This window comes from Netta rufina (assembly GCF_964035555.1).
Source record: "Netta rufina genome assembly, chromosome: 17".
In the NCBI taxonomy this organism is placed as follows: Eukaryota; Metazoa; Chordata; class Aves; order Anseriformes; family Anatidae; genus Netta; species Netta rufina.
Genome location: NC_140141.1, coordinates 7241032 through 7259567, shown reverse-complemented (window position 1 = coordinate 7259567; position 18536 = coordinate 7241032). Strand labels below are relative to the sequence as shown.

At 36.4% G+C, this 18536-nt stretch overlaps 1 protein-coding gene across 3 annotated transcripts in view; it reads left to right on the top strand.

Annotated features, from left to right (window-relative positions):
- SPECC1L (sperm antigen with calponin homology and coiled-coil domains 1 like) overlaps window positions 1–18536 on the top strand; it is a 69985-nt gene that overhangs the window by 33521 nt on the left and 17928 nt on the right. For all 3 annotated transcript variants that reach the window (XM_084297480.1, XM_084297478.1, XM_084297479.1), the window contains exons 9-13: window positions 191–282; window positions 5499–5589; window positions 7486–7569; window positions 9307–9463; window positions 12274–12376. In XM_084297480.1, coding sequence (XP_084153606.1) covers window positions 191–282; window positions 5499–5589; window positions 7486–7569; window positions 9307–9463; window positions 12274–12376 — 527 coding nt within the window. The remainder of the gene's footprint in view (window positions 1–190; window positions 283–5498; window positions 5590–7485; window positions 7570–9306; window positions 9464–12273; window positions 12377–18536) is intronic.

Here is an 18536-nt window from a genome sequence, read left to right as displayed (position 1 = left end):
AGGATTGAACGTGTAGGCAAACTTCTGAATGATTTTGCAGGCAGTTACTAATTGAAATTTTAAAAGATGTGATCTGGTAAAACCAGTAATGTAAAATGCAAGGAGAGTGTTTGCTATATGCAGCCAGTCTCCTTGTTCATTGCAATATGGTGCAGTGCTCACAATGGTTTCCTTTCTGTGTGTCTGCTAGTTCCAAGCCCTGCTGCTGCCACAATTCCTCGCACTCCCCTGAGTCCAAGTCCCATGAAAACGCCCCCAGCTGCTGCTGTCTCCCCTATGCAGGTAGGTGTTTTATAACTGCATTTAATCCTTCTTTGTGAAGAAGAGCACATGAAACTACAGCCACTACTATTGTTTGGCTTTGTGGGGACATAATGATAAAATGCTTCTTCAAGTAAGTAGCTACTAAAATGTTCAGTCTAACAAAAGGGTGCTTCTCCAAGGAAACCTTAGAGAAAATGACACTTAGACAGCTGTATTCGAAATGTAAGAATTCCCTGGTTTTGATACAGATGGAGCCCATGTCTGTTCCTTCCTGATCACTGCACCTAAGGTCCACATAGAAATATCTCCTTAAACTCTTATTTTCTTGTAAGAGGTTATTATAACTTAGGCATGTTTTCTTACATGTCCTGTTTGTATAACATCTGTTTAAGCACTGCAACTGAAGGAAAAGTTACAAAACACACATATACTACATTAGTTCCTTTGGAGTCCTTCATGGAGAACCATATTGTAAATACAAGATTTGGCATAATTTGGAAATTCTTGTTAAATATTCTCAACCCTTGCTATTCCTGCAGTACTGAGAAGGCTGTGAGGAAAACTTTATCTACATTCCTTAGATTTAGACTTGCTGTTTGTCAGTTGTTAGTCCTGTGCCTGGAATGGAAACAGCAGTAATCCCCTTCAGGCAGTGGTCTCAGATCTGTGCAGAATCTGTCAGCAGTCATCAGTATAAATGTATCCCATGTTGCATGGGCTTTTGATATCAGACCTGACCAGAGAAGAATGAAATCATTGTAAATTGATTATCTTTGTTAATTTTGTGCAGACTGAGAGTTTTGTCCAGTTGCTGATTGTACCGTGTATTTTGTGCTGTCCCCTTTGAAGCTTTGTCCATTTATTCATCTGCTACAGGAGTCTAGGTACACTTAAGATTGCATCATCAGTAGTGCTCAGCTTTATAGATCATTGCTGTTTTTATGATCTCATTAGCTGCATGAAGAGAGACTTCAGCAAAAGCAAACAAGCTTAAGGACAAAGATGGGACCAGATTCTCAAAAAAAAAAAAAAAAAAAAGTTTTACTCCTTTAACGTCAGTAATTCTCCCCTTGCCTTCATGATAATGCTGGAATGACTTTTTGAGAGCTTCTGCTATTTTCTGCAGTTCAGTCACTCCTGACAACAATTTTCTAAATTATTTAAATGTGACATTCTCTGACATGCTTTGTTTCTGTTGATCTGTCTCTATATTTCTGTTTATTTCTGTGCTTTTGTAGGAAGAAGTACACTTAATGTCATGTTCTAAAAGGCTGGACTTTGGCAGTACTTCTGCTTTGGCAGTCAGAGGGCTTCTTGACCAAGCCCAAGGCTTATTTAACTTTATTTAACTGAAAATACTGTAAACTTGATCAGATGTACTGATCTTGTTTTGTTGTACTGTTTGCCAAAATTACTTGAATCTTGAATTCTGGTATAGAACCAAGTCATTAATAGCTGGACACTCATTAGTGGCAAGCATTGACTGAAAGACAAAGGGGAAGGCATGTAAATGAAAATAGCTTCTATTGTCTTCTTTGATGATAGGTGGTTTTCTTGTAAGTTTTTATAATTATGCTGAAAGCAACTGGGATTTATGATCTCTGTTACATAAACTTCATTTAAAGGATGTTTTCTGATAGAGAAGGGGTTCAGGTTCAAAAACAATTTTCATCTTTTCCTTTGCTTCATTTTCATATTACTACTTTGTTTTCTACTGTTGTCTTCTATATTATTTTTTACTTTTTTTCTCTCTTGTAGTTGAAAAGTAGTATTTTTATAAGTAGTTGCAATATGAGTTGATGTAGAGGCTCTCTCATCTTACGGAACACATCTGTGGTTTAAGATCTTGAGTAAAGGTGGAAGAGATGATCTTGGTATGAGTGTTGCCATGCTTATTATCGTTAATGTCAGGTGCTTTTGAATGCAGTCACACAGGAAATATGAAGAAATATGAATACTGAGAAACTCAGTTCGTTTTGATATCACGATAAGACGGATTAGCTGTCAAAAAGATTCTCCAAGCACAGCTGCATTGATATGTGGTCTCTGAATAACCTGTATCATTTCATTTTTATATTGGACTGTGACATGAATTTCCTCAATCTACAGAGGTTTTGCTTGATTTGTTTATCTTCACAGTAATGCGTGCATGGATAAGGGGAGGTGTTCTTAAATATATTTTTGCAACTGAAAACAAGCAAAACCCCTTTCTGGCTTTATGTCCAAACCCATAGTGGAGCATAGTGGTTATTTACCATAGCTTAGCAATATTGCAAAACAGTTGGGAAACGTTGTATAAGGAGATTGCTTTTCAGAATATAAAATAACCCTTCAGAGTTTGTCCATATGCTTAGCGAGAAAGTTTGCGTCTGGTAGTCTGCTAAGAGTGGAGATGCGAAAAGGCATCGAAGCAGATGCCTAGAAAGGAGTGTAAGGACAAGGAGGTGTAACTGCCAACTTCGCCGAGTACTTTTTTTCAGTTTTGTAGTTGGAAGATTCTTGGAACCAGACATGGTTCTGGATTCCCTGCTCATCAGTGAATGTCCAGCTTTGCTTTGAGCATGCAAACATTCAGGCTCCAAGCAATTCAGTCAGACTTCCACATTGTAACTACGTAATATGCAGAGAGCTGTGTTTGTTTTGGAATTGCCACGTGTAGGTACATTGGCATAAATATCTTACTGAAGTAGGTAAGTACACAGTGAGGTGCAAAGTACCCGTCAGGAATAGGTACCTGGATAGTGGTTGAAGGTCATGTTTCTTTCCACAGCCAACAGCAGATGCAACAATTAAGAGTCAGAGTTAAAATATTTGGAGTTAAAGGGATTAATCCATCCTGTCATAGTTAAAGTGTCAGATGTTTGTTCTTCTCTTTTTTTCTGACCTGTGTCCCTGTTTCTCTTCTGGGGCTGTTACTCATCTTAAAAAAGGAAAAGAAAAAATCTAATGACTAATAGCTAGCTAGCAGGAGCTAAGAATGGCTGTGGGAAAATAACTGTTGATAATCTTAATGTCTTTAATTGTAATTACATTATACAGAGACTACAACGTAAAATCATTTAATTTAACTCCAAACAATTTTCTTTATTGCATCCCATCTAAAGTACTCCTTAAAGGTTCTAACATTTCCTTTTGCCTAGACCTCAGTGTAGGATGAATGGGAACACAGATGGCAAAGCATCATTAGTAATTTCTTTCCCATTGGTAATTTCCATGAGTAGCCTCAAAAGCATATGATTCCTTTAAACTTTTGATCCTCTTTTATGTAGTGTTGAGGAATCTGGACACTGGTGTAAGGGACAAATGGTGTTTAGCAACTGAACAAGTTCGAGTGTATTTCTAGTTGAAGGAAAAAAGCTATATATCAAGAGATTGGTAGCATCCATACTTGCTTCATTACACATCAGATGTGTTTTGTAAATGAAATGAATGGCAAATCTGCAATTTCGGCAGGTCACTCAAGCAGAAATATCCTTAACACTTGTAAAATGTTTCAGGAAAAATTACCGTCCAAGAGACACTTGTGCACTACTACTGTAAAGATACCGCCAAGTGGAACTTGATATGTGAACATACTGGTTGGATCATTTTCCTCTAATTTCCTGAGTCACTACATTATTATTGGTAGCTGTAACAGTAAGATATTTAATAAGGAACTAGTAACAACGAAGTTAAGCCCAGACTGCAGTGTCAACAGGAGCAAAAAGCAGAAAAACAAACAGCTTGTGTTATAACAAGGAGACAATACTGATACATAGCAAGTTATCAGTTGAGTACCACAGTCGTTTTCTGACGATATCCGTAAAGGATGTTTGTTTTTAAGTGATACCCGGAAGCTGAGAAAGTGATAAAGATATACGGTGATCCAGCAGCGTGCCTGCTCTGTGTACCTTCCTTTCCTGGCAGAGGCTCTATACTGCTCTGCCTTTCTAACAGCAATCCCAGAGCCAGCCGAAATGACAAGTTTTTTTTTCTTTTAACCTCATTGATTATTGTATATGTTTCATTTACTTATATATTGGAAACAAAGGCTCTCATTTTGATATAATCCTTCTTTAATAACAATGAATAAAAATACTAAGAGGGTGAAATGAAATATAAAGGTAATGAAACTTTGGAATAGCAACCGTTATGGGAAGCTGTTGTGGGGAGCACTGTGCAAGGCTCATGGTTACTGTCACTTTTATTTACACGTTTAAGGGAATAATCTGTAGAATACCTCAGGATTTTGATATATAAAGCAATAAAATTCTTCACACTGTGTTTTGTAGTTGGTTCTTGGATGTTGGTAGCTGTTTTCTCCATTTGATTACTAGCACAAAAGCATAATCCTAGTTTGGCCCAAAATGACAAATAAGTAGTCCCGTAATCTTGCCTGTGCTACAGGATGCGACAAAGTATATACTGCAAATTTCTGTTTATCACAGTTTTGGATATGTCTGTCTTGCCTACATGATTTGGCATGAGAAACATCTGAGCTTTGTTATTTTATGAAGATAAGGCTCATTTAACCTTCTCATCTAATCTTGGGCCAGATGGAGAGCTGAAAGTTTTCAGGATAAACACATTACTGGACTTATTATGATTAAATATAGGAATCTAATGTAAAAGGGTGAATAAGGATGTAATGTAACTTGCAGTAGGCTCTTTGAAATCATTTTTTCAAAAGAAAGCAAAACCAAAAAGCACGAAAAATATCTGTTGACAGTCTTAGGTCTTCAGCACTTGGATATAAGTTTCAGGAAGTGTAGGGGTAATTATTGAATTGTGCAGTTTTTATTTGTGTGGCTTTTTGTTTGTGTGATGGACAAAACGCTATTTTCAGTGTTATCCAGTGGTTATTAAATTATGTGCAAGATGCATCTGTGATCATACACTTGCACTTCAAGCTGCCAGAAGCTATGAATTGCTAAACATTTTACGTAAAATTTGAAAAGACAGTGTTAAGATGATGACTTTTGCAGCTTTCCTAGCAATAGGTAAAGCCGAGGGGAATGATACTTCTCATTCAGAATGAGAGGGAAAGCCTTCATTAAACGGTCCCCAGGGTGAACCATGTCATGAAAAAAATTGAACGAATTTCTAGCAATGGTGTGGACAAATGAAAAATTATATTTTATTTTTTTTTCCTGTATGGAAAGAATATTTAGAAATTGTATTTTGTAGAGGTTTTGTTTTGTTCTGCTTGGTTTATATGTAGCAAATTGTTTGACACAAGGATTTTTCTGTTTCAGAGACATTCCATAAGTGGACCGATCTCCACTTCAAAACCCCTTGCTACACTGACAGACAAAAGACCGAGCTACGCTGAAATCCCTGTGCAAGGTATTTATTCAAGTTCATTTAAACTTTTCAGCAATGCTAGTATTTTTTCTGTTGTATGTCATATCCAGATCATTATCATATTAGATGCTTTTTAAGCAAAATATTTTGACTTCTAAATGCAAAGTAAGTGTTTTTATTACTTTTTTCATCACACATGGTGACATATCAAAAAGATGCTTTTTTGAGTTTTCAACAAAAACACAATTATATCCTAGTAAATGGGCATTAATCTGCTTTAATGTGTGTATATAAACTGAAATCACTTGCAAAATCAAGATCTTAGGGATATATCATGCTGCTGCTTTCCAGATTTAAAAAATGCACACCTCTGGGGCTACATTATGTGTTGTGGTTTGTGTGTGTGTTTCAAACTTAAACCGGGAGGATAACTGTAATTGTATTGCATGTGAATAACAAAATATAAACTTATTAAGTATTGAATCCTCAGGAGCCAGGTGAAAAATGGAATGGAATTGAGTGTTGATTTATCTGTTTTCCAATATTTCCCTGTTGTGTGAACTTTGTTTTGTCTCTCAAAATGTTCACAATGTGCTCTTCCTGTGAGAGTGAATGGCTATCATATGTTGGGTGTAGCTCTCTGATTTATGCCTGTTTTAGTTTTTTTTTTTCTGTAGATGTTTCTTAAGATAATACCCATATGACTCCAGACTGAATATTTCCTCTCAGTTTGGTATTCCTGAAGTCTGATGTTTTATAAAGGGTGCTTTTTTTTCTTTTGGTAGCATTTCGTAATAGTCCGTACGTGCCAAATTTCCTTCTTGCTTTTGTTGAATGTATATTGAGGTTTTGTTCAGTGCAGCTGGAGTTTTAATTTTAGAAACGTTGATATTTTTAGGAATATTGAAATGCCTTTCCAAGAAGATAGTTTAGGATTCTTTAATTGTTACAGAGTTCATGGGTAGACATAAGCTTAAACACAAAATGATTGACATGCTTTCTGTAGTTTCTGTGTTTTCATTACGATTAGTTAAATGCAGGAGCAGGAAAGTATTCTGGTAGAGAATGTCTGACAGAATTCCTGTTTACAAGTGTGTGTGTGTGCATATATATATATATATATATATATATATATATATATATATATATATATATATATATATATATATAAAGCAATGTATGTTCCTTATGTCATGTTTTCAACTAGTGAAGTGGGTTTACCATTTTATTTTGAATACTCGTTCACCTTTTTCATATTTTTGTATTAAAATTGCTGCCTTGTAATTATATCTACAGCAACATGAGTATGTAAACTTTATGCATAAAAGTTTAAAGGTTTTATTTGAAGGAATATTAATTTTAAATGGAAACTAACAAAAACTAGGTTTGGTTAAATGCTACATAAAATTAGTTTTGCTGAAGTTTGATTTCACTCATCGTCAGAAGGCTGAACCAATCTTTCCCTAGGAAAAATGAAGGCACCTTTTTGACCCCAATTCATGGGAAAGTTAGGAAAGCACATTTGTATTTAAAAAATAAATAAATTACCAAACAGACCAAAAAAGGGAGGGAGGATGACACAGAACCAATCTGCTTTACCACTCCAAACTGTGAATGGCATATCAGACATTTTTTCCAGTGTGCTAAATGGGGATTCCTTGCTTGGACTTTTGGTTTTACAACTCGTTTTTAATAGAACAGGGCAACTGTGAGAGAGGCCTTACTGAAAAAGGACTAAAAAGGCCATGATGTGTTCATAGTGAACTTTGTTAGTAATGAGCAAATTTTAGGCCTTCTTTTGTACAGATAAAATCTATTGCTCTCACTAAAGCAGCCAAACTCAGGCATTGGTAGGCAGTATTTGTGATGCGTATCTAAATGTCTTACTTGAACTGGAATCTTTGCTAATGGTGTCCTGTCTTCATTTTCTTTGTCTAGAACATTTGTTGAGAACGTCGTCTACCAGCAGACCAGCATCTTTGCCAAGAGTACCCGCTATGGAAAGTGCCAAATCTATTTCAGGTAATATCACGTTTTCTAGACGACTAATAAAATTAGGAATTCTCATTTCAATGCTGTACTTATAGATCTATTTCTCTTTTTTGAGAGACACCTTTTGTTTTCAGACTATTGAGGTCTTTTCAAAAGATTGGATATTTAGAATAGCTTACTTTTCAGTGTTTGAGTTTTCTGTTGAAGTATATGAGGAAGAAGAGTTAAGTCCAATGGTTTAATAAATAAATAAATGCAGTTTCATTGCATCAAATGGAACAGAACAGATTTTTTTAAATTGCTTTTCTAGTGTCCTTCTTGTTGCATATAGAGATTTGTACCAAGATAGTATACTGTATGGTTGTGTGTCAATCATGCACGTAACAGCTGACTAATATGTTCCAAGAAACTCTACCTGGCTGTTAACCTACATTCAAGCAGTAAAAGTTGTATTTTAAAAAGCGAGTGAGACAGAGAAACATTCTGTCCTTCTCTGGCTGAGCTATTCCTTTTTTGTTTGTGAGAAGAATTATTTTCAATGGCTGGAGAAGGTCTCTCCTTTAAAATTGGAGGATTGTTCTTTTTAGGTAACAAATGCATATTTGTATGTTACCTAATGCATGTAAATATTTTCCCATGTTACCTAGCAAAACTTCTACCCATTCTGTAGGACAAAAGTTTTGCAGTAAATCATTTTACAGTAGTCTATTTGGTGACTGGCAGAACCTACAAATATTTCCAGTTTTTACTCTTGGTGGTTTCTGCATTTTGCTGTTAACTGTTTTCTTTTTCTTTTTTTTTTTTTTTTTAAGAATTGAAAAATATAAGTTTTAAAAGGCTTCTAGAGACAAATCTTTACGATTAGTAGCATAAATAGTGGGATAATGAAAAAATGGTACTTCCTGTTAAACTAGGCAGAACTGATTTGAGAGGCATATATATGTATATGTTTTAAGATCCCTATATTTGAATAAATGGTTTCAGGGGAAAAAAAGGGGTTTAGCTCATTTTGATTTGTACTGAAAACATCCACCCAAAATAATTTTTCTCAACTTCTAGTGTCTGGAATTTATGAACTAATTTACTTGCCATAAGTCATTAGAAAATAAGTCTCTGAAGTCTGTGCAGAGTTGCTATTGTTTATGTTTGCAAATCAAACGTGTAACTGTGTAGATATAAAAGGCAAACCTCATACTGTTAACTGGGATCTCTTCCATGTAGAGAAAACATGACCATTCTACAGAATGTAATGCTTGCTCTTTTTTTTTTCTTGACAAAAACGTTTTGTCTGGTGGTCTCAGATCAATCTTTAATTTGCCTGCTGATCTTTAATTCAAGTCCAGAGCATCGTTTGGGTGTCAATTCTTGACTAAAACTAAGTGGAAACAAAGCAGCTATTAACTAAATTATTTTTTTCTTAGTGACATAACTTCATGGACTAGAGAAAAAGTGTATGGTTTGATGTTAAAATTTATTTTCATTCATGGAGTCTTCCAAATGGAAGTAATGAAGTATCATTATATCATTAGATGTGTTCATCACATTTTCTTAAGTTAGAGCCTGTATGTCAAAACAAAATGTTGGTCGTGCACTTGAAATACTTGATACCTCTTTAGTGGCAAGTACAAAGAAAAATGTCAAAGCCTAGGACTGTATATGGATTTCTTTTCATGGTTTCTGAACTAACGCTTGTTAGAGAGCAGGAATAAGTTCAAAAGGTTTTATTGTTAGCAAATGATCAATATATGGACGTTTTTCACTGTATAGTCTCTCGAAGAAGTAGTGAAGAAATCAAACGGGATATCAGTGCACCTGATGGAGCATCTCCAGCATCTCTCATGGCAATGGGTACCACCTCACCACAGCTATCACTCTCATCTTCCCCTACAGCATCAGTCACCCCTACAACCAGAAGTCGAATAAGGTAAAAGCCTTTTTCTGTTATACACCAAAAAGTGTTAATTTCATAGCTATCTGTCTGTGTGTATCTAGCATATAATGTTGGCATCAAGACTGCAGATTTTACTGCTACCCATGCAACAACAATCTTTGGAAACAAAGTGCTTCCTCCAGCTCAGTATACTTTTTAGAGCTTATATGGTCAATGCCATGATTTTATGCTCCACTAGAAAAGAAAGCTAAATCATGTCACTAAATAATATCATCACATCAGTTCAATATACCATGAAACCAAATCCAAGAAGTGAGCTACAGCGTGACTTGGACTTGGAGAAAACGTGATAAACTTTAAATTTAGTAGTCACAGCTGAGGACAAAAAGCAGTATGACTGGGTCTTAATTCCAGACACTATTGAATAGCCAGGACTGAATTGGCCTGTGTTATTTGTACCACACTTGAAATCATAACCTAAGTCTAAGAAAGAATGGCCAGGCACCTCTCTCTTATTAGTATGATAAAAAGATAAACCTTTACAGATAGGAAAAGGTTTAAATTTATCAATGTTATCAGCTACAAGAACCTCAGAGTATTTACACTGTATGTTATGCAAGTGAAGTATGTACACAGTCTTGCCTGTTAGATTGGGAAACTGAGAGGCAAAGGTAAAATGACTTTTTTAAGCCTATTTGACACAGAAGTTCTTGAGAGTTTTTGTACAGCAGAAACATTAAATCCTTAATGTTCTGAGACATTACAATATGTAATAATTACATTATAAAATTGTGAATATTTACAGCCGTGGAGGATATTGAAAATGCGTTCCTGAAATCAGTTGCAACATGTATGTGTTGTTCTTTCCACTGTGCAGAAATTAAGCTGAGTTTGGATCTGTGGTTACTTTATCAGCAGCAATGTATATTGTATATGTTAGCACTTAAGACCAAGTATATGCAGAAATAAAAAAGACTAAAAGACCTGTATATGAGCTTTGAACTCATAGCATAAAATTGCATGGGTGGCAGTCTGCAGACTGTAGCAGATATGTGGCATTTCATGTAGTAATTGTACAGTTATAATCTTGATAATAAGCTGCCTAGGCACTGCTTGAAATTCCAAGCCCTACAACAGGAGGAGCAGTGCAGACTGCAGGAGTGGGTGCGTAGCGATGAATGGGCTCTCTGGAACACTGCTCACAGTGCCGCTGCTGGACTTGAGTATGTTTTTGTGATTGAGTTTCTCTTTTTCCCCTACCTTTTTCTGAAAGTCGTGGTAAAATAAACAGTTATTGCTATAGTTCACTAAAACAAATATTTGAAGTTTACTGTTCCTGTTCTAGTTGAATCTTTATTGGCTCAGTTGATTTTGAATTAAGTTAACCTAATACACTAACTTATAAGACTTGTATGTCAAACTATTTTTCATTGTCTGCATACAACTTATGTTATTTTATTTCCTTTAGCTGGGCTTTCATAACTGAGAGAACTTGATATAAACCATGTGCATTTACTGGAATTTGAGAACAGGCTGTACAGCTCCTCCATGGCTAAACAGTATGGTTTAGCATAGAGAGGGAACTTGAAATTTGAGTTTTCATAGGTTGTCCCAAAGCTCTGTGCTGAAGTTCTCGTAGTGTTTCATAATCTTTGTTGTAGATTAAATATGCAGTCCCATCATTATTTGTTTTGATGACCTTCTTTGACCTCTTCTGAGCCTGGACTTCAGTAAGGCCTTTGACGTGTCCCCTGTAGATCCTCAGGGACAAGAGGTTGATGTTTGGGCTGGGTGTGCGAACAGCGAGGTGGGTTGCCAGCTGGCTGAATGGCTGGGCCCAGATAGTGGTGGTCAGCAGCCTAGGGTGTACTTGGAGACCAGTTACTAGTGGAGTACCCTGGAGGTCAGTACTGGGTCCAGATCTGTTTGTCATCTTCATTAATGGTCTGGATGATGGAGCAGAGTACACCCTCAGCAAGTCTGACAATGACACAAAAACAGAAGTGGCTGATGTGCCAGAGGGTTGTGGTGCAATCCAGAGGACTTGGACAGGCTGGAGGAATGGGCTGAAATAATATATATTTATTTATTTTAATCTAAGTGCTCATTTCTGAAGCCTAGTTAAGAGAGGGTTGTAATATATGACTCAAGTGGAAGAAAGTGGTCTACCTGGATAAGATCATTCTTCCCTTCCTCAGTCTTGCCTTCAAGAAGAAATGACTTGAGATAATTTGACACTGGAGGTGAAATTAATTGATAACCAATGCTTAGTTCCCAATAACAGCTTTCAAAAAAAGTGAATCATTATTGTGCCGATGTATCAAATAGCAGATCAACCTAGCAGATCTGCCCCTGCCTTTTTGAGAACTCCAGTTCTCAGGCAAATGTTCTGTTAATAACAACGTGCAGCTAATATGCAAACCTGTTGTTTCAAGGTGACATTTGTAATCAGCCATGAAATGCAGAAGAGATAGCATCAGTTTATTCTCTTTCTAAATACAAAATAAAGTCACTTGAGTTAGCTTAATGGTTCAAGCTGGAACTTGACGTGTTGTGAATTGAATTTTCTAAACTCTTAAGAAAATATCATTGAGAATGGAATACCTAGAAAAAAGTTTAGTGTGTGTGTGTGTGGGGGGGAATATTTGCTAATGAAAGAATTCCTCAAAAATAATTTTCAGGTCTACAGGTATTTCTGTGTATTCCGTTTTTCACTCAGTAATGCTGCACCTTGCTACTTTCACTATGACAATTTGTGGTTTTTTTTTTGAACTTCGCAATATGTATTTCTGTTGTCTAAGATATATTACTAGCTATAAATTGTGCTTCTCCCTCATTACTAGGGAAGAAAGGAAAGATCCCTTGTCTGCCCTAGCAAGAGAATATGGAGGATCCAAGAGAAATGCCTTGCTGAAGTGGTGCCAGAAAAAAACAGAAGGCTATCAGGTAACTGCAGGGTTGTTTAGCATAGCATACTTGAGGCTGCAACAAATTAGAAGCTGCCAATAGCATAAGCCAGCTTGTTCCACAGTTGACTGCATAGATTGCAATGGCACTGGTATGTACTGTACTCTTCTTGGAACACATGCTACAAGTCCTAACCTAACATTAATAGCTCCTTAGTCACTTTGCTCCACGTTGTTAATGATTTTTTTCTTAAGGGGGTAGCTGGCCTCTTATTGAGGCACTTCACAGCAGCCTTTTACAGATTGCACTTTGGAAACTGTAACTTTCAGCTACAGTTGGAACTTCAGCAATTTAAATGTTAATAGTCTCCCAAATGCAGGTATAGTAATGTTTCTTGGATTTTGGAGAGATTTTTTGATAGGTGGTTAGTCTGGTTGTATTTGGATCTGTCAGTGTGCTCCCATTTAGTCTCTATTTAGGGACAGTTTGTTTTGCAAAGGTTGCATTGTCTTGCGTTTTGTACTTGGCTTTCTAGTGCAGTTCCAGATTTTTTTCAATTGGTCCAAATGTTATCAGAACCCGAAAGAAGTAACAAGATAACTATCCAGAGTTCTCCTGATTACATTATTTTTTCAAAAGAATAGTGGCTTCAGCAAACTAAACCAGGATGTTAACAGTCTGACCGTGATGTATTTGTTTGGTTAACTTGTATTGAAAGTGGTTGGAATTCCCAACACAATCCTCAGTTTAAGAACTTTACTCTTTCCATGACTTGAGACTCACAATGCAGGAGGAAGTTCAGAGCCGCATAACAGGATGATCGCCCATCCATAGGAAAAGTCGTCTTTCAGTACAATGGAGACGCTTGTGGTATAATCCCTCCCCCCTCTTCCTCTGGCACGTCTAGTGCTAAACTGTGCTATTTCTGAGGATAAGCTTCTTTGTGGAAAGAGCCTTTCTCCTTCCCCGCATTTCAAAAAAGGCAGGATGTTATATTTCTGTATAAATCCTGTAAAACAGAATGCAAAAATATTTTCCCATAGTGTCTTGAAATGAAATAATAATTTGACAGCTTCCTTACCTGATTAGGAAAAGTAATAGAATGAAAAAATTTTTTCATTCTATAGCTGTGTGCACGTACAAGAGTTTTTTTTGTGTAGATTGCTGTTTAAAACTACTCTTCTTGAACTTTATAGATGGTAGTAGAAGAATAGCTTTTGACACTTATTGTACTTGCTTCAACAACTGTAATATTGTTCACTGATTGTCGCTACTGGAAACCATAGCATGTAACATCTGTAGAACTAATGTATGCCTTCTTTTGAAGGAGCAGGATAATACAAGGAGGTTACATGACGTTAGTTTTTGGAGAAGAATGTCTTCCACTTTAAGCATACTCATTTTTCGTCTTTGTTGTAAAGAATTTAGCTTTTTTTCAGCATCACCTGAATTTCAGTTCTGATCGAAATCATGTAAGTGGTGTTCTAATGTTAAAAATACATCTAACATTGTATTCTTTCTGAATAGTGATTATCTAGCTTTTTGACATCTCAGAAACATTATCAATACCAGATCTATTTTTGGAAATAGAAGCTTTGCTGGGTTTTAATTTTGTGTTAAAAGTGTGGATTCAAAAGGGACAGGCAGTAAACAGGCATCAGAATAATGACCATGTCTCTTCCTCCTTCCCTCTCCCCCAGATATCACCAGGGCACCTTTTCACACCTCCAGCTCCTCCTAGTGTCCTATACTCTGTGACAATCCCTTTTACACCCAGCATTTCCCATCGGTACCACCTCTGCCTTCCTCCTATGTCACCGGTTGCTTGTGTTTGGATTGCCGTCTGGGCAGGAGCCAGCACGTGCTTGTCAGGGCTACCTGCATGCTGGCTACCAGCCGGCACCTGGCTCTGAGCTGCCACGTGAGCCAGAGGGCACAGAGAAGTCCTCAATGTCCCTGCTTCTGTTCTCTAGGAATGGCTGTAGGTCCAGATTCCAGCTAGCTATAAAAACGTTAGACTCAGCTTGCACCTATTTTTCATTTAACAAGTTCTAAAATGACCTGGAAGAGTTTAACCCTGATTTTGAGGGGGAGGATGGAGATGCGGAAGGTGGGAGTAAAAGGGAGTTCTGAAAGGCTTTTGTTTCTGCATGCTATTAGTGGGACAAAATTGACAACAGAATTATTTCAATGGGTTTAATACATATTAGTAGTTTTACTAGATTGATAAGCAAAACTCAGCTTTGTAAGCCAATATTTGAGTATGTCTTTGCACCCGTGGAAAGATGTGTTTGTGTTTTCAGTAGTTACCAGCTACAAACACTTCAGTTTTGTTTTCTCAGTCTCATCTGGAGACTGTCTCACAGGTGTAATTTTCTATGCATACATTTATTTAAAATTGTATTACGCATCGTATTGTGCACTGGATATTGGAAATCAGTTGAATAGGCTAACAAATAGTAATCAAATAGCCAGATATAAATATTAATTAAAATTAAAAAACAAACAAAAAAGCTTAAAGTATACAGAGTTATGGGTGCGCTGCCAGTTGCTTAAAATTTTAAAAACAAGATGTGGTGTTGTTGGCTTACCCTTATTAATGAGCAGCAGCATATGATTAAGCGTTATTCTCTTTGAAGACGAGCTGTAGTTTTTGAGCTACTTTTTATTCCATTTGTTGAAAATCCTAACGGGGGGGGGGGGGAAACATCCCAGGTCTGTACTGTTTCACAGACAGAAGGTTTCCTGTATCCATAAGGTCCTTTTGGAGAATACAGTATTTGGAGTTGCTTGCAGCAACCAGTATTTTTTTGTCTGCTCAAATAAAAAGAAAGAATTACTTCTGCTCTCCTATCCCTCCAGAAAATTATTTTAAGCATTTAATCAGAAGTCTTAAGTATCTCTGTTTTAGAAGCCTGAAATTTTGTGAACGCTAAATAATTTAAAGACAATAGCATTGTGGAGCTCTTATTTCAGCCCATTATAGTGGGAGGATTTTTTTTAAACTCTTCATACACGTTCACAGACTTTTATGCCAAACTTTACTTTGCAATTCTGACAAATACATAGTTCCACATAAGATTTTTTTAAAGCAATTGTAATGCGTTCACAGAGGTGAGAAACTTAAGATTTTAAAAAAGAAAAAAAAAACAACACAAAACTAGTTCTTAACTCTGTTTAAAAATGATAGTAAATTACTAAATCGTGCAGTTTTCTTGATATACTCAAGGAAATTTGGAAGGAAATTGATATTAATAGAAAGTCTGTAGTCATGAAACAATATTTAACTGTATTTCCAAACCTAGCATTCTTTTGAGGAGTACCTCAATAAAATAAAAAAAGGTTAAAACAGCCAATGAGAATAAGAAATTCTTCCTGATGAAAGAAACGGTATGACTTTCTCTGGTATTGTTGTTTTTAATACCCATGCAGTCTGAATGCTGGTTGCAAGCAAGAATGCTCCTTGATGCTTTGCTTTGAGACTGGCAGTCTGCAGAAGGTCACTGCAGAGCTAACAGCAGGCAGGTTCCCTATCAACTTTTATCTAGAGGCTGTTCAGTCCAGGCAGCATTGCACTCACTAAGATAGTGTGAGTTTAATTCAGGACTCAACAGATCCCCAAGCCATGAAAGAGCGGAGTTGGTCTCTTAAGATAAGGTATGTGTGTGTGTGTTGTGTTTTTTTTAGCACATAGATAAAGGAGCACCGAATCTCCCATTAGTTTTCAGACAAAGAGGGCACAGGATACTTGAAATGTGATCGTGTGTTAGCTTTACTCAGGGCCTGACATACTGATTCAGAGTTCAGTGCCAAGTGCTGCATTTTCCAGAGAGAAGAGAATCCTCCTGGCTCCTCTAAAATATGTGCAGTGTCATAAAACTGTCATAAATTCCAGATATCTTTAAAGCACAACACAATCCCATCCAGCTGTTACAGAGCATTTACCCTAGCTGAAACACAGCTACTTTCATTTTGGGTACATAACTAATAAAAATCCAAAAAAGGATGTGAGCATGCATGTTTCATGTTAAGAATGGGGCCAATAAACAGGATACGCACATCCTTTACCCATTCTTATCTACAGCAATATTTCAATTTATTTTCCATTTTTGTCAGCATTCTGAGAGAGGATTCACTTCCAGAAGTCTAACACAAAAGAACAATTGTCACAAGGTTGCTGCAAGAATAGAAAAAATTGCTTTCTTTAAGTTTTCCGTGCCTTCTAATGACAGATGCACTGAAAGATATCCATAAGGTAGCCTTGAATTACCTGACCTTTAATTATTGGAACGATGCCTTTTCTGGGAAGACCTCCTAGCTTTTGGTACCTTTACAGATCAAATCATGTCTTAAAAAAAAAAAAAAAAAAAAAAGCCACACTTTTTATCCACATGGCAGCAATAAAAAAAAAAAAAAGCTAAGTTTTGTATTTTAAATACTCTGGTGACATACAGAATTCGGTGACAATACTGTACTTGGTCACAGTAGGATAATTACCTGTTGAAATGATTGTGTGCACTGAGTACATCTGATTTGAGCCCTTATTAAAAAATGGTTGTTTGATCTGGAGGGTATCAAATTATTTATAGACTAACAGTATTAAAGACTCCATTATGTTTAGTCAACATGTTAGGATTCATGCATTTCTTGGTCACTTTTAAAATGAATCTGGCTGTGTAGGAGGGTATGAGTTTGACTTTCCAGAGGCAGTTGCTGTGGGACCAAATTAAGGTAGTTTGGGTCAATTATGTTAGAAATGGGGCTTTAACTCAGTTAACTCAGTGTTCTTGGGCTTTATTGCTGTAGCAGACTATGTAACATGAAATTGCTGATATGTATCTGTAGTTGTAAATTATTTTATTTTTTTTTTTGAAATGGAAACTTCATTTTTAAAATCAAGTTTCTTCCCTGCCCATGGGGGGGGGGGGGGGTTTGGAACTATATAATCTTTAAGGTCCCCTCTAACACAAACCATTCTCTGATTCTATGAAAATAAGTCCAATATTTGCTTTGGAAAGAGCAATGTCTCTGTAAACCTGGAGAAGTACCTGATATGGGGGGTGGAAGATTTCTTGACAACTGAATGGTACCTGGGAAAGAAAAAGGTGATGAGTATATCAAGAGATCATCTATTCAGTGTGCATCAATCAAAATAATTATTTTCTTATATGCACATGCCTTGTTTTCTTTTTCTTCACCTCAGTTTCACAGAAGAAAGCAAAAGTTTAGGATTCTACCAAAGGCTAAGATTTGGCAGGTTATTTTTGGAGTTAGTGTTTTGCTTCCATTGAGGATAGGTTGCAAATGGGCTGGTCAGAACAAGCATGCAGGCGATATTCAGGTGGCTGTGTGGCTTGTTGTTCAGTTACAGTACCAGCTATTCTTGCTGATGAATATCCCAAAGAGGCCAGAACAAAACAAAAATGGATTATCGTAGGATGTACTTAGGATTTCATCCACGTAAAAATACTAGAGTTCAATAAGTAATCCAGAACAGGAGTTAATTTTGTCATTCAAACATGATAATAATGCAAACATCATATTCTGTGTATTTTGAATATTTGTAGTGACTGAATGGACCTTTCAGTTAAGAAATGCTTTAATTTCTTTTCAAATTGTAAATGTAAAGTAACAAAGTTAAAGGTAGAAGTTGTTTCAGGTTGCCTTTTTAAAAATCAAAAATTTTTCTTTTATACGCGTCTTTGTAAACACTGGTATTATATTCTACTTAAACTATTCTGTTGACTTTAAAGAAGCACAGAAAGTGGACAAGATGCTGTGCACATGAAAGCCTGTGCTGAAATAATGATTCCAGGGTGTGCATGCATTCCCTGGTGCTGTCTGGTTGATTCATCAAAGCAGTCAGGCTGCCAAAACACTTCTCTCCTTGGTTTAAGCTGTGATGCTTTAGCCAAAAATTATTGAATTAAGGAAGTATATACTTCCTTTTTCTGTTTGGTTTGGATTCTGATACAAGAGAAATGTCAGCTTGTTAGACTTAATTATGACAAAATTTAGAGCAAATTATGGAGCTGTCTTTATCTCTGTTAATGCTTCAAATGTTAATGTCTGAAGCTATTATTGGTTTTTTTTTGAGGACGACTGCTCCTTTTATGGTCTTCTTTGTGCCAAAATTGAAAAATAACATGTCTTGGTTGAAGCATTGGAAGCATGGAAAGAAGCATTAACAGTTGATATT